We start from the raw sequence: 25,086 nt of genomic DNA, 5'->3' as shown, positions 1-25,086 counted from the left end.
TAGATGTGTTATGTTTTTGTTTAGAAATTAAAGTTGCTTAACACAGAAGTGTCTGAGTGGTGCCTTCCTAAGTTCATGCGTAATAATCTTAATTCTAAGAACTGTATCCTGCGGTGAGATTTGAATTTGGAGACCTGACATAAAAACACTAATACATAATCAGTAAATGTTAAAGTGAGAATAATTGTATTATCCCGATTGATAATACAACCCTAGACAACGAAGCCGAACTTAATCAGCATACTTACATCACACTTGCATAACTTCATACAATTCATTGTATTATCCCGATTGATAATACGACCCTATACAACGAGGCAGAGCCTAATTATCATAATTGCATGCATGAGCATAATCGCATACAGTTGCATAACTTCGTACACTTACACATCCTTAATTAGCATAAATTATGCGCATAATTATATAACTTAACATACCTTTATATAATTAGACATTTTCCATATTTTTTTATTATTAATTTTTCAAGACCCGACATATACAACATAGTGAACGGACCTATGAGAACAGGAGATGCCAATGGAAGATGGAAAAGTTGCACAGCAAAACCGCATCTCCATCTCAAACATTGCAGAACTGTTCATCCAACAATACAACACAGACTTCTCAGAACGCAGTTGTGAGGACCAACCAGAGATGTCACAAGAAGGCCATCAGTTCAAGGTCAGCAGAGCTGGTCGATGGACACTATACGATTCGTTTGCCATTGAGAAGTGAGAATTCAACCGCTGCGTTTCAGAGCAGCGCATCATCAGTCTCAAGAGAAAGCTGAGCCAGAGCCCAGATTTCCACGAGGACCGCAAAAGCTTCATGAGAGACATCATTGCAAAGGGCTATGCTGTGAAAGTGCCGAATAAACAGCTGGATCTAGAAGACGGAAGAGCGTGGCATATTCCCCACCATGGGGTGTACCACCCGAAGATAAAAGGAGATCCGTGGAGTCTTCGACTGCACTGCAACATACCAAGGAAACCTCCATCGAATGAGCAGTTACTCCAAGGACCCGACCTCACCAACACTCTCATTGGTGCGTTGAGCAGATTCAGAGAAGAATCCGTGGCTATGATGGCGGACATCGAGTCGATATTTTCATAGGTCAGAGTGCCGGACGATGGCACTGACCTGCGTTTCCTGTGGTGGCCCGATGGGGACCTGAATCGAGCCACAGAGGAGTACAGAATGACTGTGCACCCATTTGGAGCCCACGTCATCAACCAGCTGTGCATCCCACGCGCTAAGGAGAACAGCTAAAGATGGAAGTAAACGCGTCAACACCAGAGGCGGTTGACAACAAGTATGCAGAAACGTCCACATCGACAGGCCGCTTGATGTCTGTGTCATCTGAAGACCGTGCTGTCACTCTGTCAAGAGATCTCCGAACTTTGTGTTCTAGTGGGGGATTCCACTTGACAAAGTGGGTAAGCAACAGCATAGTTATCATATTGTCCATCACAGAAGTTGAAAGAGCCATAGAAGTCAAAGATTTAGACCTGAGTCACAGTGACCTTAAAACATATTTGTTGACGGAACATCCACGGATTTCTAGTTTTGGTGAAAATATATTGCCGCTCGACTGATTCGGAGTGAGTCCTCTGCTGTTAAACCGGAGCCGGTCATGAGCACACTGCCTAGGTATGGGAAACTCTCGACTCTCTCCACAACTGCCCCATCACCGATTGGGAGTTGTGGGAGTCGGGTACCCATTCGCCCACCCACTAACTCACCCAAACACCCACCCTTGTCCCCTTTGCCCACAACCTCGGGTATTCTCTTTGACTCCTCCCGTTTGCTCGCCTCTCACGTTTCCACAATCACCTGCACCTGTCGATTCCACCGTGTAAACATTCGCAAAGCACGCCCCTCCTGTACCTATGCACCAATCACTAATCCCTCTACCCACTCACCTGCAAACTCACCCACCCACCCACCCACTGACCCACTCACTCACTAACCCACCCTTTAACTCAATCACTCACCGACCCACTCACTTACCCACACACCTACTCACCCACTAACTCACTCACCAATCCACCTAATAACCCACTCACCCACCCACCAAACCCCTCACTCACTAATCCACCGACCCACTCCCTCACCCAACCACCCACCCACCCCTCCGAACGTTACCTGTGGCGGGACAGGTAAGCGCCGTGAAAGAGGAAACCAGAATTGTTCCGCGTGATGTCACGAAACCGCGGAGAGAAGCATAAAAGAAATTCGAAAAGCGTCCACCGAAGGTTCGTCGCCTGAGTGAGTTTCTTAACTCTGTTGGTGTTGTTGATGATGTTGTTGTTGATGTTGTTGATGATGTTGTTGTTGATGTTGTTAATGTCGCTCGTTTCTATATGGGTATTTGTGTGTCTATGTGGGTCTCTTTGTCTCTATGGGTCTCTGTATCTATATGGGTCGCTATTTATGTAAATAGGCCTATGTAACTATATGGGCTCTATGCATCTGTATGGGTATCTGCGTCTCTATGTATCTATATGGGTCTCTGTGTCTATCGGGGTTTGTATCTCTATATGGGTATCTGTGTCTGTATGGGTCTCAGTGAAAATACACATGGGTTTCTGTGTAAACGTGGGTCTCTATGCATTCAAAGTATTTGTCTGCTCCTATAAATGTCCACATCTTGATGATGATGAAAATCCACGTCCGTACGTTTGTTGAACTTCTTTCGCAACCGCACGCAGGCAACGGCGGTGGCTGCGTGCGGATTGGGGAAAGACAAAATACACAACAAGCAACAGCAGCAGTTCTATAGACGTGAGTTGTCAATGTGGTGTAGTGTATAGTGTAGTGTATAGTGTAGTGTATAGTCGTGTAGTGTATAGTGTAGTGTACAGTAGTGTATAGTAGTGTAGTGTATAGTAGTGTAGTGTATAGTGTAGTGTATAGTGGTGTAGTGTATAGTGTAGTGTATAGTCGTGTAGTGTATAGTGTAGTGTACAGTAGTGTATAGTAGTGTATAGTAGTGTATAGTAGTGTAATGTACAGTCTGTAGTGTATAGTGGTGTAGTGTGTAGTAGTGTAGTGTATAGTGGTGTAGTGTATAGTGCAGTGTATAGTGTAGTGTATAGTGGTGTAGTGTATAGTGGTGTAGTGTATAGTGATGTAGTGTAGTGTATAATGTAGTGTATAGTGCAGTGTGTAGTGTATAGTGGTGTAGTGTATAGTGTAGTGTATAGTGGTGTAGTGTTATACTGTGTTCTTAATAAATGTTTTTTAGGTTATAGTGTGTTATATATAGTAGTGTAGTGTAGAGTGTAGTGTTATAGTGTGTAGTGTATAGTGTAGTGTATTGTGGTGTAGTGTATTGCATAGTGGTGTAGTTTTATAGTGTGTTCCTAATACAGGTTTTATTAGGCTATAGTGTGTCGTGTATAGTAGTGTAGTCTAGAGTGTATAGCTGTGTAGTGTAAATTTCGATTTAAAGCTTTCGTGACTGCAATGACCCATCTTCTTTGGTTCTTTCGGTAAAGTCACGTAGAATGAGAATAAAATAATAAATTGATAAAATAAAATAACACAATAATATTCTCACGACGTTACGGCCACAACACAAGCGGCCTTCAAAGTATTTGTCTTGTGTTGTGGTCGAAACGTCGTGAGAATATTATTGTGTTATTTTATTTTATCAATTTATTATTTTATTCTCATTCTACATGACTTTACCGAAAGAACCAAAGAAGCTGTGTAGTGTTTAGTGTATTGTATACTAGCGTAGTGTATCGTGTAATGTTTAGTGTAGTGTATAGTTTAATGTAATCGCATAGTCTATTGTGTATATTATAATGGTGGTGGTGTAGTGTATAGTCGTAAATTGAATAGTGTGTGGGGTATATTGTATATTGTAGTGTCTAGTGATGGTGTCTAATAGCGTAGTACATAATGCAGCGGTCAATATCATGGTGCATAGTGTTGTGTATAATAGCATAGTGTATAGTGTAGTATATAATCTCACGGTGTATTTTGAATTGTACAATAGTGTAGTGTATAGCGGTGTATAGTGCGTAGTGTAAAAGCACGTATACGTCACTCATGCCGAACTTATTTCGCACCACCAGCCAGCAAAAAAATAATCGGATGCGGCTCCAATGCACGACAACAGGAGGGCGAATCACGCTCGCTCGCTCGCTCACAACTAAGACAAGAGTCTACGGAGGGAAGTAAACAAAATAGAAGGAAGCCGCCAGCCCTCGCAAAAGGGGCGAACTCCGTCCAGCACAAGAGAATTCGGCAAACAGAAACCCGCGAGCCCTCTCTGACCATGGTGGTGGTGCTGGCGGTGCTGCTGGCGGTGGTGTTGGCGGTTGCGGTGTCATCGGCTGCTACAGAAACTGTGGCGATGATGCAGGTGAGGTGAGGGGTGGGGGGAGGGGAGGAGGTGTTTCCCGGTGCGCGTAGATAATTCGTAGTGGTGAGAAGAACCATGCGGGCCTCTAATTCGATTGCCCGACACATCGCCGGCTATTTAGACTAAAGACGTATCCATCGAGGTCATGCTTCTCACCGGCATCTCTTGTATAACTTGCCCCCCCCCCCCCCCCGTCTATAGCCCAAATTGTTAGTTGAGCCATTCATCTTGTAGGGACATTACTTCACACTCGGAGAATCTATTTTTTTGACACGCTTTTTATTAACTCGCTCTGCATGTTGTTATTGTTGTTGTATCCTCAAATCTTGTAACTTTAATTGTAACTCACTTCCCAATGTGGTATCGACTTCCCAATGTGGAAATCGACTGCAAACTTTTGTATACTTATGTCTTACTGATGACAATACTATATTCTATCATTAAAACATTAAAACAAAGTAATTTTTTTTACATTCATTTTTAGATGTTATGTTTTGGCTTGGGTCTAATTGTCCACGGTAAACTGACGTTGGCTGTAAATCACCACGGGTTCCTTACGTTGTTGCGAGCGTTTGCGGCCACTTCATGGAGTCGTGGAGTTCTGCCATTACGAGTAGGGTACATTTAATGAAAGCGTGTTTTAAAAAAAAAAGTATTTTTAAATATTAATTATTTTCAATGATACTCTGCGAGGATACACGCAGTTGCCAAACGTCCAAAAAAAGAGCAGTACAGCAGCTCAGAGGCGCCTTACCTGGTGGAATAAAACTAAGTTTTTTGGTTGAGTTGTCAAGAGCCCTTCTCTCCTTCACAGACAACCAAAGCCGGCGAGTGTCCGCGTGGATTCTACCGGTCAGCAAGCGGTGCCGTTTGCTGTCAGCAGTGCGAAGCAGGTGAAGGAAATTGGCCCTAAATGTTTACTTGAAACTTTCGTGACGGCAGGAATTCAAATTCTTTGGTTCTTTCGGTAAAGTCACGTAGACAGAAACACCATAACGAAAACAATAAAGTGAATAAATATTAAAAAAAAATCATGAAAGTGTTTTTTATTTGTTATTTTTTTAATATATATTTTTAATTCACTTTATTTTATTTTTATATCTACGTGACCCCACAAAGAATAGAAATTGACCTCTCCTAGTAAAACAAAACATTTTTTACGATCGATATATTTTAAAGTTCACAGATATAGCGGCGGTGTTGTTTTCTTCAAACAAGCCGAGGAAAACCATTCTATTGGCAGTGCAGCTCTTGTTAAGAGGCCTTTGTGTTGTGTGAGTGAGTGTACGCGTGTGTTGAACTTCTCTCGCACCACAGCACCGAGCTAATCGCACGCATCGGAGGTGGCAGGGGAAGGTCAACAAACCACCAACACATACATCAGTTCTAAAGAAATGTCAATGCAGCATAGCAGTGGTGTAGTGTATAATGAGGTAGTGTTATTGAAAGTGTATAGTTTGTAGTAGTATAATGTATACTGTGTGTTGTGTAGTGTATAGTAGTGCAGTGTATAGTGTAGTGGAGTAGTGTGTGTTTATATAGTCTGTAGTGTATTGTATAGTGCAGTGTATAATGTAGTAGTGTGTAGTATATAGTATAGTGTATCGTTGTTTGGTGTATAGTATGTAGTGTATAGTATGTAGTATATGGTGTAATGTTTAGTAGTGTATAGTGTATGTTGAATTTTTTTTGTCAGCGTACGGAGCCAACTACAATAATTGGAGGTGCGGGTGAAGGATAACAAACTACCAACACATTATGGGAAGTGCACAATCACGGTACAATTTGGGGCGCCAGAGTAGCTAGGAGATGTTAACTACCTCGCCTGGTATCCAGGAAGTAGTAGGTTCGATCCTGGACCCTGCGAGATGTTAAGTACCTCGCCTGGTATACAGGAGGTAGTATGTTCGATCCTGGACCCTGCGTCTCTCTCCGCCATGGATTGTTCTCCGGGTCCTCCGTTTTTTTTATTACACGCTTTTATTTAACTCACTCTGTCTGTTGTATCCTCAACTCTGTTGTCACATCCCAAAATATTGTAACTCAATTTTAACTCTAGATTTGAAGTTTTAACCCACTTCCCAATGTCGTATCGACTGCAAACTTGGTAAACGTATGTCATACTGATGACAATTACTATATTCTATCATTAAAAATGAAAAAAATATATTTTTAAGCAATCTTTTTTCATATCTTATGTTTCGGCTTGGGTTTAATTATCCACGCTCAACTCACGTTGGCTGTAAATCACCAGGGCCTCTTTGGGGCCACTTCCTAGAGTCGTGGAGTTCTGCCATTACTCGTACGGTACATTTCATTAAAGCGTGTTTAAAAAAAAAAAGTATTTTTAAAATATTACTTATTTTCCCTCCAAGTTTAGAATAAACATCACGTGGTTAGAGTTTCGATTATTTTGCTGCTATGAATTTCCACGCGATGATGATATTATCCACTTGGTTGAGTTGCTATCATTTGCGATTGCCAGGTGCCGCTTCTGACAAAGATCTACATAGCTCAGTGGGGCCTTGCACCTGGTAGGATGAAAAACAAATCGAGTTTAGCTCAGTACATTTTGTTGGAAAATTCTAACGAAAACGATCATTTATGAGCGTTTGTCCGTGCGTGCCCGTGTTTGTGCTTTGCTCCCAACAGGGAAGTATTTAATATCGGACTGCACAGCTGAACAGGGACACTCCGGCTGTCAAGTCTGCGACGGTGGCACTTATACCGAGTTACCAAACAGCTCAGGAAAATGCTTTATGTGCACACCTTGTCAGCCCGGTGAGGAACTCATCCCAATTGTCTTGTGTGCTTAAGCATCTGTTGACTTACACCCAATACACAATGCTATACACTTCACTATACACTACTATACACTACTATACACTACGCTATACACTTACTATAGACTTGTATACACTACACACTACTATACACTACACAATCCACTACTATGCACTTCTACACACTACTATACACTACTGCATACTACACTACGATACACTACTAAACACTATACACTACTATACACGACACTACTAAACATTATACTATACACTACACTACTAAACACTACACTATACACTACACTACTAAACACTACATTGTAAACCACTATTGTACGCTACACTACTAAACACTACATTATACACTACACTGCTATAAACTACACTACTAAACATTACACTATGCACTACACTACAAAACACTACACTATACACTACACTACTAAACATTACACTATACACTACTAAACACTACACTACTAAAAATACACAATACACTACTCTGCTATACACTGCTATACACAACACTACTAAACACCACATTATACGCTATGCTACTGTACACTACTAAACACTACACTATACACCATGCTATACACTATACACGACGCTATACACCACATCGTACACTACTCTATACTGTACACTAAGCTATACACTACACTATTCATTTCACTGTACACTACTATACAGTACACTACTATACACTATACTACTCTACAGTATACACTACCCTATACACTACACTCTACACTTCACTATACACTACCCTATACACTACACTCTACACTTCACTATACACTACACTCCAATACTCTACACCACTACACCACAATAAACTACTATAACCTCCACTGTACACTGCACTACTATACACTGCTATACACTGGACTACTATACCCTCCACTTTACACTACTTTTCACTGCATTATACCCTACACTACTATATACTACACTACTATGCACTGCACTTCTAGACACTTCACTACACACTACACTACTATACACAACTATACCCTCCACTATACACTACACTACTATACACTTCACTTTACACTACACTACTATACTCTACACTATACAATACTGTATACTACACTACTATATACAACACTATTATACACTACCCCACTATACACTACTATTCTTTACACTACTTTACATTACGCTGTACACTACACTATACTACACTATACACTACTTGATATTTCTCTTATCCACAGATGAGGAAGAGGAGCAGGAATGCAGCACAACCACAGACAGACGGTGCAGATGCAAACCCGGCTATCATAAGCGTGGCAGCGAGCATTTCTGCAGGGTGGATTCTGTTACACCTTTGACAGGTGCATTTCGATGATCTCGTCATGGAGCAATATAAACTATCATCATCGTCGTCATATAAACCATCATCATCATCACGTAAATCATCATCCAATAAACCATCATCATGATCATGTAAAACATCATCATATAAACCAAGATCATCATATAAACTATCATGTTATAAACCTTCATCATCATTTAATGAGTGTCTCCGACACGGTAAAAAACTTCAAGGTATTTATTTAAAAAGATTTCGGTACAGCTTCGGTTCTATTTTCATTTGAAGATTGGTCTAGAGCAGGCCGGCCATGTGGCCAGATGACAAAAGTGTCATCCACGTACCTCTTCTATAAGGTCAAGATCCAGATTCAACACAGTACATAAAATCCATGATCTGGATCCGTCTGTAAAAGATGTGGTTTCAGACATACAGTACCCGGGCATCTACAAACTAAGTTGCCTCTGTGGTAGCAGCTACATTGGAGAAACCAAACGACATCTCGGACCGCATCCGTGAATATAAAGCAGACTTGAAACACGGTAGGACGAACTCCTCAGCCGTGGCAGATCACTGTTATAATTCAGTGGGCTCACATGACATTGACTTCTCCAAGACAGAGGTTCTCTACAAGCCATCCGGCTACCATGAGAGATTTGTTCATGAGGCCATCCACATATACAAGCACAGAGACAATTTCAACCGAGAAGATGGATTCTGGCTAAGTAACCATTGGAAAGACGTTATAAACCATGTCGGTTCTTGATTGATTGTATTTTACGATGATCTTCAGACTGCAGTCCATTCGCTGACATTGACTCTTAATACCTTTCACACGATGGTCAATGGTATGGTTTATAGCATGTTGTATTATTATAAATAGTATAACAGTGTAATGTTTAACCTAATTCATAAGGAAATGTATAGTATCGTAATTGTATAGTGAACATACATCAGTGTGGTATACAGTAGGGTTGGTAGAATAATACATAGTGTAATATTACAAGTCTAATATTTTATAGTCTAAAGTATAGGGTAGTGTATAGTAACGCATTGTATAACTCAAGGGTGGGGTTTGTCCATGGCAGCGTATATTACGGTGTATAGTCGTGTAATTTAGAAAAAGGTTTATTTGGAGGCATATCAATATAATGCATAATGTTAGAGCTTACATTGGGCTGTGTATACGATATTATACAATGTAGTTTAGATTGGAAGGTATACCATTGTAATGTATAGTAGTCTAGTTTATAGCATAGTTGTAACGCAACACAGGACAGAGCAGCTCATCGTGGCTGTTTCTCCCCCCTCCTTGTCTTGGTGTTTCCACCGTGGTGCTTGGTCGAAAAATTGCCAGGTGAAGGGGTTACGAACCCCTCCCACACACTAATCTAGCTAAGTGCACGCCTCCCACCACCACGGCCCATACACACACACACATTGCCTACATCAAACACACATCATTAGCGGCACACTGGCACACAAGACAAAGATCCCCCGTATAGCCTTAGCAGACTGTAGGGGCAAGTGCTGTTAGCGAGCAGCACCTATGAAGGCCGGAACGGTACACGAGGGGGTGGGTGGCCAGCACCACGCCCGACCGCCTTTGTCTCCCCAGTGGCGATGTTTTTATCCACCGCACCAGGTACTCATTTGAGGCTGAGTCGACCTGACACACACTCACACACACATGTACACACACACAAACCTGCGTGCATCTTTTTTTCCAAACAGGATGGAAGAGAGTAGTCTTTCCGGTGAGTGCGGTGCTGGTTCTGCTGATTCTGATTGGCATTGCTGCTGCTGCTGAGTTCATTTACAAGAAGAAGAAGAAGAGAAAGGAGGAAAAGAGGGAAGAGGAGAGAAAGAAATTAACAGGTAAGCTTTCACGACCAATATCTATAATAGAGGTTTACGTTGTTTTGTTTTAATCATCCAACCGGTGATGGATATCCATTGTAATTTACACGAATAAATTAACACACCACCCCCCCTCTGGTCTTTGCACCTGATTGGCGCACAGGCGACGACGTCACATTTATCCCCACTGTCTATTTAAGACCGTAACAGCAGGAGGAATTATTCACAACTCTGGCTGTCGCCTAATGAGGCTGGTCGTTGTAACCACTGGCAAAACGTCCCGGTTACACCAATTGTAAATGTTGTCGTGGGGTTGCTCGCCAACACACAACCAGTTAGTGCAGAACTATTAACTAATTGGCCACGTTTTGTTCACGCGACACAAACCTTACTAATTGACTGTGTCAGGTGGTGGTGGCGGGTTTAACGACGCAACATTTATACTTTTCTTCCACTGGCCAAAACAGAAAACGTAAAATGTTAAGCCAAGCCAAGTCTAAAGTCTTTAAACGCCTCACACGTAATCGGACGTCGCTGATTGGCTGAAGGCTGGATTTTAACCACCTCGTCTGTTGTACAAGAAGCATGAGTTCAATCCCGACACTGGTGGAAGTGGAGGCTCATGCAGGATGCTGCTGCTGCTGGGGCCGTGCCAGGCTAGGTGCACAATTGAGGACACTTACTTTGGGTGGGGGGGGGAGCAAGTTGGGAGGACAGTCGCCCTCCAGCAGCAACAACGGAGGGCAGAGGAACGATGCTGCTCACGACAACGAGCGGAGCGCCACGCGGTTAAAAGGCAGCGAGTTGGCAGAGCAGGGGGCACGTCAGGTGGTGGTGGTGGTGGTGGTGTATCTGCCCGGAGTCATTTCAGTCGGTCAACCCATGGCACCTGCAGGGCCTGTCCCGTGACCTCCTGCCATCGGCAAGCCTTCAACACTTTGAAGTGGTAGCCTTTAAGTCTATAAACGCCCTGGTCCTGAACGGTGATTTTGAATTGGATGACCACCAACGAACGATAACAACAACTGCCATTCGCCACTAAGTGGCGGTGACATCACCATGGCGCTTGTGCCAGGTTATGTGCACTTTAAGCCAATGTAAAGTGTCGAACGCCCGCTGGCAGGAGGTCACTTGACAGACTAAACAGATGCCATGGGTTGCCTGACAGATTACTGGGCGATGCACCACCTGTGTCCCTCACTGTGTCAACTTGTGTTTTAGCCACTCTGCGCTCCGCTCATTGTTGTGAGCATCGCTCCTCTGCTCTCCGTTGTTGTTGGAGGGCGACTGCCTCCAACTGCCCAGTAGCGTCCTTCACGAGCCTCCTCCACAGAGGCTGATCTTGACATCGCTGGTACCGGTCAGCGGCAAGTCCACTCAGCTCTACATCCTCCTGTACCACATCACTACATGTCTTCTTTAGCTCATGCCGCGCCGTTTAGCCCCCTCGATCCGGCCGAACAAAAGCTGTTTAGGCATGCGGTGGTTGGGCATGCGGGCTACATGACCCAGCCGACGCAACCTTGCCTGCCGGAGGAGCTCACCGATGGGACTTGTGAGCTCACACAATCCAGCCTGGTTAGACCCAGGATGATTCGTAGGCAGGCCAGCCTAAATGTTTCTAACCGGCGAAGATGTTCTATTAGAAGGACCACGTTTCGCAAGCATTTAGAAGGGAGGGCATGACCTTGGCCGAGAAGACCCGAAGCTTTATGTGGAGCAATAGACCAGATAGCTTCCACACAGAGTTACGTGGAGAATGAAAAGACACTGCTGATCGACTGAATGAGAGTCAGACCTCTGCTGTCATAAGCACACTGTCCAGGTACAGAAACTGCTGCACTCTCTCCATAACTACTCTGCCAATGGGGAGTTGAGGGGGTGGAATGTTTGATGGCACAAATTACCCAGGCAGGTGCTTAGTTTTGGTGGGGCTGATTGTAAGGCCCCTTAGTGGCAAGCTTCAGGTTCAGCAGCAGCGCCTCCAACTCCTCTGAGTGAGCAGCAATTACCAGATCATCGGCATACATAACGTGGTTGACCAATAGGGAGCCATCCCTTGACTGCACCCGGGCAGCGATCAGCCTCCCATTGTATCTGTACCAGATGGAAATTCCTCTGGTACAGCCATCAAAGGCTTCACGAAGTACGTGGTCAAAAATATGTTAAATGATGTGGGAGCCAGAGGACATCCCTGTCGCACCCCAAGGTGAACAGGGATGGCTCTGACTGCCGGCCACGTAGCTTTACCTGGGCCCGCTCACCATCATGAAGGTCCTTAATGACTGTGAGGAGAGAGTTAGGGACTCAAAATGCACGAAGAACAACCCAGAGCCCAGACCTACTGATGGTATCATAGACCTTGACCAGGTCAATAAAACAGAGATGTAGGTCATGTTGGAATTCCATGCACTTCTGCTGTAGCAAACGGAGAGAAAATATGGCATCTGTGCAGGACCGCCCTTTCCTGAAACCGCATTGGGGCTCCGCGAGCCTCTCCTCAGTGTGCCTGGCAAGGTGATCTTAAACAATGTTTGCTAGGACGTTTCCCAGCACACTGATTAGGAAGATACCCCTGTAGTTGTTAGTCTGTGCGGTCCCCCTTCTTAAAGAGGGGGGGGCACCAGGGCATCCTTACAATACTGCACAACCCGTCCAGTGGTCCGGACTGTTGTTATGGTGCCATGTAGGGCAGTCTGCACTCAAACGCCACCCTCCCTCAGCGGTTTGTTTGCTTGGGAGGTCATCTCTGCTCGGCATTGTTCCTGGTCTCAGACTCTGGATTGCCTTCTGTACTTCCTCAACAGATTGAACTTCAGCCAGCCACTCACAGGGGGTGACTACTTTTTCCCATATTTGAAGCACTGCAGCCTCAGAAGGGTAATCCACACTTTGCTCCATGATGTGTTCCAGGCTGAGGGATTTTATCTCCTCCACGAAATCATAGAAATATTCAGCAAATGTGCAAACCTGTTCCTGAAGGTTGGGTGTCAGATCACCTTCCTTTCAACTAAGGATTTTATAGGTATGGCACTGAAAGTTACTTTTTTGATGGAGTTAAAGAGTAATTTGTAATCACGTGCTACTGAGGCAGACTCCATCTCTTCAACAACCCATGACCACCACTCATTTTTGCAGCACCTCACGGCTCTCCAAACCGCCGAGTGATAAGTATTCTCATTCTCCGACATGGGATACTGTAGACGATGAGTGTGGGTCTGTCACTTTTTCTCAGCTAGCTGGAACACCTCCTCTGTCAGCCAGGGTCTTTGGGGATGCTTGGACCGTGTACCCACAGCAGCCATTGCAGCTGCATGAGCTACTGTCCTAAACCTTGCCCATTTCCCCTCAGCATCAGGAGGAGGGTGGGACGATGCCAACCCCAGCTAGCTGAGACTAGGCCACTGCCTGTTTGAATGGGGTCCTAGATGTACAGCCACCACCGGAGTGAAATAATGGCAGGCACATCTTACAGATGACAAGCTGATGGTCAGTGGATAGATCAACTCCACTATATGTCCTCATGTCAAGAACATGGGCCCGCATCCACTGTTCTGTCACTATAGGGCAGCAAATGGTCTCGCTTGGACCCGGCGTGCATCCATGTTGTTGTGTGGATGCGCTGATGCCTAAACAACGTATTGCTAAGTACAAGCCCATGGATTGCACGGGAGTCTAGCAGTTCCTACCGTTATTATTGAGCTGATCTGGCCCATGCTTTCCGATCACTCCAGCCCAGGTGCCAGCATCATGACCAACTCGGGTATTCAAGTCACTCAACAGGATAACTCTTTCCCGAGGAGCCACTTTAGCTAGCACCTGTGACAGGAGGTCATAAAAGCCATCTGACTCATCAGCCTTGCCTGCATCCCTTGGCTGATATTCATCTTCAGTGGGGGCATAAGCAATTACCACCACACTCCTCGCCTCTGGTTGATGGTGAGGCGAGCCCACAGTAGCCTAGGACTACTTATAGCATCCCTCACCTCACTGCCACGCTCCTACCCTCCCGCCCTTCATTCTTTTGTTCAGAAGAAGAGCCACTTCCTGTTGTTTGGCACTCCTGCCTCGAGTAAAGAACGTGACTTTACCGAATAGAACCAAAGAGTATGGATCCTTGCAGTCACGAAAGCTTCAAATCTAGAACTGTCCACCCCTCATAGTGACTGGAGCTAGAGCCGGCCACCGGACCTTCTGAATACCGCTGAGATCCAGGCGGTAGTGGTCCAGCTCCCTACAGAGGAGTGGCAGGTTCTCCTCCGCAGTGAGCATTTAAACATTCCACGTGGCCACTTGCAGTGGGTTTTTGCCGTTTCTGGAGGAACCCCAAGGGTAAGGATTCAATCTCCTGGCTCCACCAAATGGGGTTTAGCCAAAACACCTCGTAGATACCTGTCGTCCTAGGGCCTCTGGCACAAGCTTAGTTCGATATTTAATAAATTCAAATAATGGTGGATGAAAATATAAGAAAAGGTATGTTTTAAATGCACAACCTTGTCTGCCAATCGCAATAACAGGCGTTAGTGTTAAGCTGTAATGCAGACTTTTGATGCTTTTTGCAAGGTATCATCAAGGACTGGCTTAACCCACACACACACATCATACTTGTGGCAAAAATGTGCAAACATGCTCTGAAAAAAGAAAACAACGTATGGCATTTTCTTTGGTTCTTTCGGTAAAGTCACGTAGAATGAGAATAAAATAATAAATTGATCAAATAACACAATAATATAACACAATAATATTATTGTGTTATTTTATTTTATCAATTTATTATTTTATTCTCATTCTACGTGGTGACTTTACCGAAAGAACCAAAGAAGATGAATCCTTGCAGTCACGAAAGCTTTAAATCGAAAACAAACGTATGGCATTGTCTTAGAAAATGATTGGCCTACTACACCCCTTGCAGTGTGGTAGTAGACCAGAGAACGCCAAAAGGCGAATGGTACAAAGACAATGCGAGTATCAGAGTTGTAGATAAATAACAGCTCAACCCGAGCTGTAAGTGCTCTGATCCTTGGAATTGTCTCTGTACTATTCACCGTTCGGCATTGGTCCACTAACACACTGGTAGAGGTGGTACTGGGACAAGACCATACAGAAGAAGGCTGTCTGCTGTAGTAGGCCAATCAGTTTCAAGACAATGCATAACATCATTTGTTAACAGCGGATGTTTGTTGGCATGTTTTGCCACGTAAGTAAGATGTGCGGTTTAATGCAGAACTGGATGACGCCTTGCAATAGCTGTGTGTGTCTATTTGGTGTTTGAACATCTTAAAGCCACCTGCTCTTTTATCATTGCCAGACAAGGCACATAGGACGGACCTATTCTTAACATTTCATCATTTTGAATGCTGCGAAAAAAGCCAATATATACAAATAACGATATTAAGATAAATCATGATAAAGAATTTTGATTTAAAGCTTTCGTGACTGCAGGGATTCATATTCTTGGTTCTTTCGGTAAGTCACGTAAAAGGGAAACAATAAAATAATAAAAATATAAAACAATAAAATTATCACGACGTTTCGACTGCAACACAAGCAATCATCATCAAGTGTGAAAACCATCGCAAGAAAATTTGAAAAAAAGTGGCGGTCATGAAATTTTCTCTGTGTTTGTATATGTGTATATGTGGCTATCCACATATACAAACACAGAGACAATTTCAACCGAGAAGATGGATTCTGGCTTAGCAACCATTGGAAGGATTTGATAAACCATTTCAGGTTTTAATTGATTGTTCACGCTTACGGTGGCTTTCAGACTGCATCCATTATTTTCGTCTCCCCCTCCTCTTTTCCGAACATAGATGGACTCGTCCATCTGAACAAACTGTCAAATCGCTCCCCGTGGTGCTAACGTTAAAATTAACCGCCACTTTTTTTCAAATTTTCTTGCTGTGGTTTTCACACCTGATGATGATTGCTTGTGTTGCAGTCAAAACGTCGTGAGAATTTTACTGTTTGATTGTTTCCCTTTTACGTGATTTTACCGAAAGAACCAAGAACATAATAAAGAAGTTATACAAATGTAACACTCACCCAGCTGCATGTCCTCAGGCCCCCACCCTTATCACCAAACAACAACAACACCCGCCATTTGCCACTACGGGGCACCACGGTGGCTAGGAGATGTTAACTCCCTCGCCTGGTGGACAGGAGGTCGTGGGTTCGATCCCGACCCTGCGAGATGTTATCTCCCTCGCCTGGTATGCAGGAGGTCGTGGATTCGATTCCTACCCTGATGCCTGCTGTATATGTGGAGCCTGCGTGTCTCTCTCTCCGTGGTCGCGTGGATTATTCTCCTGGTCCTCCGGTTTTGCCCTCCACATTTAGAATCAACGTCACGCGTTTAAGAGTATTCGGCTGCTGCTCTACATATCTACACGATGCTGATGGTAATCAGCCACTTTGTTATGCCACTATCATCTGTGATAGCCAGGTCGCTTCTTAAAAATAGCTACATAGCTCGGTGGGGTCTTACCCGGTAAAATAAAAAAAAGTTTCGTTTCAGTAAAAATGAAGTATGCCAAACATACTCGGTGGTTCATATTCTTAGCTCTTTCGGTAAAGGCACGTTGAAGGGAAACAATAAAATAAAATAAAAATATAAAACAATAAAAAAACAATTAAATCATCGGTGGTGTGAACAGGCAATATCAGGGCTGCACACCCCTCTTTAAACATTGTGCCTGCATTCATTTGATTTTGTTTTCTTTTCTCGTTCAACCTCCAGACGGGGAGCCTGGTAACTCTGATGAGCCCGACTTGACTGCATCTCGTCAAGATGAACAGCAAATACCAGTGTCTGGTCCATCCACCACAGGTCAAGACGAACAGCAAATCCCTATTCTTAACATTTAATCATTTTTAATTGCTGGCAACCCCCCCCCCCCCCCCCCCCCCAATAGATACAAATTAAGATTTTAAAATAAATTATGTTGAAGTTATAAAAATGTGACACCCAGCTGCATGTCCTCAGGCCCCCACCACCATTCGCCACTACGGGGTGCCACGGTGGCTAGGAGATGTTAACTATCTCGCCTGGTGTACAGGAGGTCGTGGGTTCGATCCCGACCCTGACGCCTGCTGCTGTATATTTGGAGTCTGCGTGTCTCTCTCTCATCATCATCACCACGGTGGCTACGAGATGTTAACTACCTCGCCTGGTATGCAGGAGGTCATGGGTTCGATCCCGACCCTGACACCTGCTGCTGTATATTTGGAGTCTGCGTTGTCTCTTTTTCTCTCTCCCCGTGGTGGTCACTACATGGATTTTGTCCAGGTCCTTCGGTTTTTCCCCTCCACATTTAGAATCAACATCGCCATGCATTGAGATTTTTTGGATTATTTGGATATCGTGCATTGTGTTCAGCTGCTATCATTTGTGATAGGCCAGGTCGCTTGTCAAAAGATAATTGTTAATACCTCAGTGGGGCCTTGCCTGGTAGGATGGGTGCATGGTTTAGTGTTGTGTATTTGTCTTTGTTTGAGTGATTTGTTCACCTTTCTTATACTTTGAAAGCCTATCGTGTTTTTTGGACAGTTTGTTGTTGTAACGTTCTGACCCCGTGATCCCCTACCTTGACCATCTGTGATCAATGAGCTTTATAGCTCATCGGATTGCTCCTGCAGTATGCAATACAATATTCTGATTCTCGTGATTATTTTTCACTTAAACTTTGCAGATTCAATCCGCATGAAATGCATCAAAGTCAACCAGACTATTCCTCAGGAAAAGCAGGTAACTCACGATTCAACACGACATCCATTGTGCAGTGTATAGTAGTGTAGTGTATAGTGGTGTATAGTAGTGTATAGTGTAGTGTATAGTAGTGTAGTGAATGGTGTATTGTATAAGTGTAGTGTATAGTAGCATAGTTTTTGGTAGTGCAGTGTATAGTGGTGTAGTGTATTATAGTACTAGCGGGAAGTGTTGCCCGGGTCTTAAAATATATCAAAACTTATCTTAAAAGTGTAACAGCAGTGCATACTGTGGTGGTACCTGCTATGATTACAGCAGTGCATACCAACTGTGGTGGTACTTGCTATTACTACAGTAGTACATGCTGACTCTATAGCAGTATTTATCGACTGTATAGCACAAAGTACTCACCTGACAGAGTGGCGTGGTGAGGCCTAGTCCCGTGCAGAGCCTACGGCCTCGCCTAGATTGTCCAGCTGGCCGAGGTGGCACCTTGGCAGGCTGGGGCTGGGCTGCTACCCCTGACCCCCCCCCCCAGCCACGATCTCCCCGGCCGCTCTACAGTAGCATCTAGCGACTGTATAGTAGTAATGACTGCACGCATCGGGGCGGGAGGGACATCACACAGTGGAGAATTTACCTGAGCGTTTAGTGTATTTTTATAGCAATTTTTACGCGAAATAAAATGTGCCCCTCAGTCCCACCGAAGGCGTGCGACTTGGCATGGGCGGTCTCCCCCACCTAAGGCACGTGAGTTTGGATTGTCGTGCATGCCTCTTAATAAATAAATCAATAAAAGGAAAGCGCACACAAATCGCACTAAATCGCTAATTAAACTAATTTAAAGTTGACGGATGTGAAAAAGGAATAGCGCTTGTTCACCGCGGGGCTTACGGCATGGTACCTGCCTATTTTTTTTTACATAAACCCCACCACGAAGAGCCAAGCATGCAACCACAAACAAACCCACAAACCTACACACAATTTTTGACTTTTATATGTATAGAGAGTGTATAGTGTAGTGTATAATTTGGAGTGGAAAAAAATCGGAGGACCCGGAGAAAAATCGACGCAGTGACCACCAAGGGGAGTGAGAGGCAGATAGAGAGAGACCGACTCCAAATATACAGCAGCATGCATCGTCAAGGTCACGGGATCGATATCCTGCATACTATGCGAGGGAGGTCACATCTGCTAGCCACCACAGCACCACGGAGAGAAAGACAGACAACAACAATCGATATTCGCCACTAAGTGGCGGTGATGTCACCATGACGCTTATGCCAGGCTATGTGCACATTGAGGCCAGGTGAAGTTTCAAACGCCCGCTGGCAGGAGGTCACGGGGCAGACCTAGGTACCACGGGTCGACTGACTGAGATGACTGGCTGATGCACCACCTGTGCCCCCTACTGTGCCAACCTGCTGTGCTTTAGCCACCCGGTGCTCCATTCGTTGTTGTGAGCGTCTCTCCTCCGCCCTCCGTTGTTGTTGGAGGGCGACTGCCTCCAACTGCCCAGTAGCGTCCTTCACGAGCCTCCTCCACAGAAGCCGATCTTGACACCGCTGGTACCAGTCATCGGCAAGTCAACTCAGCTCCACGTCCTCCTGTACCACATCACTCCATCTCTGCTCTAGCCCGTGCCATGCCCATTTAGCCCGCTTGATCCGGCCGAACAAAAGCTCTTTAGGCATGCGGTGGCTGGGCATGCGGCCTACATGACCCAGCCAATGCAGTCTTGCCTGCCGGAGGAGCTCACCGATGGGACTTTGTCCACATCTTTCAAGGATTTGTGAGCTGCTCACATAATCCAGCCTGGTTAAACCCAACATGGATCGTAGGCAGGCCAGCCTAAATGTTTCTAACTGGTGAAGATGTTTCATTACGGGGGTCCACGTTTCACAAGCGTAGAGAAGGGAGGGAATGACCGTGGCCGAGAAGACCTGAAGCTTAGTGCGAAGTGATAGACCAGGTAGCTTCCACACAGCGTTACGTAACCGATGATAAGATAACGTTGATTGGGAGTGAGACCTCTGCTGTTAAACTGGAGTCGGTCATGAGCACACTGCCAAGGTTTGGGAAACTCTCCACTCTCTCCACAACTGCCCTATCACCAATTGGGAGTTGTGGGGGTGGAGTGTCCGATGGTACAAAATACCCAGGCAGGTGCTGAGTTTTGGTGGGGCTGATGGGCTTGGTGGCAAGCTCCAGGTTCAGCAGCAGTGCCTCCAACTCCGTCTTCGAGTGAGCAGCAATTACCAGATCATCAGCATACAAAACGTGCTTGAGCAATAGGGAGCCATCCCTTGACCGCTCCCGAGCATCGATCAGCCTCCAATTATTTCTGTACCAAATGGAAGGCTTCACGAACTACGTAGTCAAAATCGATGTTAAATAATGTGGGAGCCAGAGGACATCCCTGTACAGGGAATGGCTCTGACTCCCGGCCACCTAGTTTTACCCGGGCCCGCTCACCATCATGAAGGTCCCTATTGAGCATGAGCAGATGGTCAGGTACTCTGAAAGCACGAAGAACAACCCAGAGCCCAGGCCTACTGATGGTATCATAGGCCTTGACCAGGTCAATAAAGCAGAGATGTAGGTCTTGTTGGAATTCCATACACCTCTGCTGTAGCAGACGAACAGAAAATATGGCATCTGTGCAGGACCGCCCTTTCCTGAAACCACATTGGGGCTCCACAAGCCTCTCCTCAGTGTGCCTAGCTAGGCGAAGTTGAATCATGCGTGCCAGCACCTTTCCCGGCACACTGAGGAGTGAGATGCCCTTGTAGTTGTTACAGTCTGTGCGGTCCCCCTTCTTGAAGAGGGGGACCACCAGGGCATCCTTCCAATCCTGCGGACCCGTCCAGTTGCCCAGACTGTTGTTATGATGTCATGTAGGGCAGTCTGCGCACATACGCCACCCTCCCTCAGCATTTCGCTTGGGAGATCATCTCTGCCCGGTGCCTTTCCTGGTCTCAGACTCTGGATCGCCTTCAGTACTTCCTCAACAGATGGCACCTCAGTCAGCCACTCACAGGGGGTGACTTCCAATATTTGAGGCACCGCAGCCTCAGCAGGGTCATCCCCACTTTGTCTCATGATGTTTTCCAGGCTGAGGGATTTCCTCTCCCCCAGGACCTCACAGAAATACTCAGCAAATCTGCAAACCGGTTCCTGGGGTATAATAATAGGGTTTTTACCTTTTTTCTGGCAACAAAACTGAAACCTTTTTACGAGGAATCATGTTTGCATTAACCACAATACCTGCAGTGAGAATGCAAAAAAAAAAACACTCTGATAATGTATGTCTTGTCCTTGAAATTGATTGGTCCACACCTGAGACAGCTTTCCTTAGAGCCTGGTCTCATATCATGTTCGACCAGATGACGCCCAAAGGTGCACAAATCAAATACAACGCACTATCAGAGTAATGAGGGCTCGGGTTAAGCATTTACATCATGAGGCCTCCTTTCAGTTTTTCAAAAAACCTATTATTATATTTTGCTACTGGCAAAGGAGGCCTCTAGACCGCGCTTTAGGTGGCTGCTTGACGTGGCCTCTTTGTTTCCAGGCGGGCAGCAAAGAAACAAAAATGTAAAACTTCTCTCCTGCTACTCCACCGCCGCCACAATGGGCAAAGCAGTCCCCACGACCACAAACAGCTGACTGTGAATTGTTCGGCGGTGGCCACGCTCGGCGTGCGTGTAAACATTCGTGCATTGTGCCGTGATTGTTATTGCCGCTAAGAAGAAAAGGCGCAATATAAAGTGGTTATGCATTTTGTTAAAACGTTGGCACGAGGTTTGCTTATTTTCACAAACGTACCTACAATGTGACAACCACCACCATCCATGATGAACGATGTATTTCGTAATAAACGACAATCGCATTCAATTTAGGCACTCTCACATGGTGTCTGGATGAACTGACATGTTTGCTGGACTTTCATTCTGGGCACCTTTGAACTACTTCACGGTACAACATGAAGACGAGAATGTCACGCTAGACTACAGTCGATGGTGAACGGTAGCAATGCTTGCGTTTAACTGAAAAGATGGCAGCCGCAAGAGACGAGGCTTTGAAAAAACGCTTGGCACGCTCTCCCTTTGCTTCTGTCTCCCTCTCAGGTTGGTATCATGACGTCCCCGTGTACGCTGCACATCATTGGCGGCCAAGGTGGAAACAAGTTCTCGTTTGACGGGCAGGAGAATGCGGCCACGCTGCAGAAGCTCTCCGTGAGCGTTGGGGGCTGGCAGGTGAGGGGCGTGGAGGTGTGGCTGACGGACGGGCGCAGGAAGACATTCGGAGCCATGGACTCCTCCGCTCAGGAGTTCGAATTCGAGTCGGGCGAGTTCATCAAGAGCCTCTCTCTCTGGAGCAACGGGGATGGCACTCGCCTGGGCGCCATCAAGTTCAGAACGAGCCGCAGCCGCGAGTTCTTTGCCAAGATGACGGACTGTGGGCTCAAAACCGAGTACAAGATCGACGTGGGCTCTGGCATCTGCTTGGGCGTTCAGGGCCGAGCGGGGTCCGACATTGACTCCATGGGCTTCCTCTTCATCAATGCCATAAAGTCGTCGGTGATCCAGGACATGAAGTACCCGACCATGCACCAGGTCCTGCCCAACGTGCAGATGGAGGAGATTAATAAAATGGAGTACACGAACGACACCAGCGTCGTGCAGTCGTACACCTTCGAGAGCTCCAAGAAGATCACCAAAACGTCATCGTGGTCCACCACCAACAAGATCGAGTCCACCTTCAGCCTGACGGTGAACGCCGGTATTCCCAAGATCGTGGAGGCGGGGGGCGGGTTCAGCTTCGCCAAGGGCATTGAGAGCACACACACGGTGGAGGAGTCCAAGGAGGAAACTGAAACGCTCACGTTCCCAGTCTCTGTTCCGCCCCACAAGACCATCAACGTGGTCGCCAACATCGGGCACGCCAAAGTCGACCTTCCGTACACGGCCCTGCTGCGCATCACCTGCGTGAACGGTGCATCCCTTGATGCTTCCCTGAGCGGCGTCTACAACGGGCTCACCTACACCAAGATGACCACCGTCGCTACTGAGAGCTAGTGTGACACTTTGCAGCATCTTTTTTTGGTCATGTTTATGAAGTTTTCTAAATTTTGATTTAAAGCTTTCGTGACTGCAGTAATTCATATGCTTAGTTCTTTCGGTAAAGTCACGTTGAAGGGAAACAACAAAATAATAAAATATATATAAAACAATAACAATTCTCACGACGTTTCGACCATAACACAAACGGTCGTCTTCAGGTGTGTCGGTTTGCATAAATTTATTTATTTTTAAACGGTGTATTTATTTATTTATAAAAAAAAAACGTTAGCGCCACTCGCAGCGATTTGGCAGTTTATTTAGACGGACTAGTCCATCTATGTACACCGTTTAAAAATAAATAAATTTATGCAAACCGACACACCTGAAGACGACCGTTTGTGTTATGGTCGAAACGTCGTGAGGATTTGTATTGTTTTATATATATTTTATTATTTTATTGTTTCCCTTCAACGTGACTTTACCGAAAGAACTAAGAATAAGTTTTCTAAAGTAAAGTTTTTTGGCTGTGTAAAATTCACCAATTAAAAAAAGACTTCTACATTGAACCATTTGCTTTTCCAAGTCCCTTGGTTATTCGCAGTTCCCCTTGAGGCACTGAAAGGTACGGAAACCCTAGGTGTTTGTGCGTACAGGTGTTAACACAAACTTGGGGTTTTTCAGAATCGATTTTCCACTTGTAAAAAGTCTAATCGAAGCTTCTCTTTGAAGCCTGGCTAGTAAATGCATTAATTTTGTTATCCATTTGGGTTGTTGTTGTTGGATGTTTCCAGCGAATTAAAAGCTTGCATACACTTGGGCTCCCAGGAAACTGGAGCACCTGGTGAAAACCCACGCCGTGCACAAGACGGCATGAGAATAAGAATATTTGTTTATCCTGGAGGAATCCGATGAGCTATGAAGCTCTCTGTCACGGATGTCGAGTAAGGGTACGGCGTAAGAACATTACAATAACAAACAGTACAACACAAACAGGATAGCAGTGCAAAGTATAAGACGTGTAAACGCATCACACAAACACAGACAAATACAAACACGAAACCATCCCCACGCTACCAGGCAAAACTCACTGATGTATTAACTTGTTTTTCAGAAACGTCACGAATGGTGGAACAAAAAGATAGAGGCCGCTATCGCGTGGTTTGTTCAGCTCAATGGAAGTAAACTTCCGAGTGTCAATGGTTAAAATGTACAAAATGGGGTTGGGCGTTCGGTGCGAGCCGAGTTGGTTCCGCGTTTTTGCTCGAGATCACTGCAGTGGTCGTTTCAGATGGGAGACGCGTGGTATTTTGTTTAGTCTATTCACAATTATCACGGTATTATTTGCCCCATCGATATAATTAGATATCGGTTATTTTAGCTGTCACTACTGTTCAAGTAAATATTGATAAATTTACGTGCGATTAACAGCGGTTTTGGATAGGAATCGTAGGGTGAAATTATATATTTTAAGGTAGTTTTTGTTTAAGTGTGTATGTATGATACTCAGTGCTGGTTCAATAAGCCATTGGGGTTTTGTGGGTGGCGAGGGGGGGATTGAGCAGAATTGTGGCTTGTGGGCTGATGCCGGTGTCTCTCGGTCAACTGTTGCAGCGATACGAGAGATACCCGGCAGAGACACTTTTAAATAGTGTACAGCAAACCCTCTCTCTATCCGGGAATGTGGAAAGACCTCGTTGCCAATGGGGGGGGGGGGGATGGGGCTACGTTCCTGGCACGAGTGAACTCTACGTGCGCCGCGCGTCTCTCCCTCCCTTTATGCAACTCCAGGTTCGACTCGGCAGGGGGCTCCGTCTCGGGATTTGTGAATGCAGGCTACGTGAGGCGGGTCGGTGGATGAGAGCAGGGCCGTATTACTACTCATTCCCCCACTCACTCATTCCCCCACTCACTCATTCCCACACTCACTCATTCCCACACTCACTCATTCCCCCACTCACTCATTCCCC

The 25,086-nt window shown here is 45.3% G+C and overlaps 1 protein-coding gene across 1 annotated transcript; it reads left to right on the top strand.

The window, feature by feature from the left end:
• Window positions 1–2,020: 2,020 nt before the first annotated feature.
• LOC116956969 (aerolysin-like protein) lies at window positions 2,021–23,431 on the top strand. Its single transcript, XM_076054766.1, has 10 exons — window positions 2,021–2,255; window positions 2,712–2,784; window positions 4,086–4,375; window positions 5,190–5,268; window positions 7,028–7,156; window positions 8,385–8,504; window positions 10,217–10,360; window positions 17,085–17,174; window positions 18,037–18,092; window positions 22,184–23,431. The coding sequence occupies exons 3-10, from the start codon at window positions 4,289–4,291 to the stop codon at window positions 23,132–23,134; spliced, it is 1,656 nt and encodes a 551-aa protein (XP_075910881.1). The 5' UTR covers window positions 2,021–2,255; window positions 2,712–2,784; window positions 4,086–4,288; the 3' UTR covers window positions 23,135–23,431.
• Window positions 23,432–25,086: the final 1,655 nt, after the last annotated feature.

The sequence above is a fragment of the Petromyzon marinus genome, chromosome 68, assembly GCF_048934315.1.
Source record: "Petromyzon marinus isolate PM22_M1 ecotype Great Lakes invasive population chromosome 68, UKy_Petmar_22M1.pri1.0, whole genome shotgun sequence".
In the NCBI taxonomy this organism is placed as follows: Eukaryota; Metazoa; Chordata; class Hyperoartia; order Petromyzontiformes; family Petromyzontidae; genus Petromyzon; species Petromyzon marinus.
The sequence above is the reverse complement of the archived record's forward strand: the minus strand, read 5'-3'. Positions and strand labels throughout refer to the sequence as shown.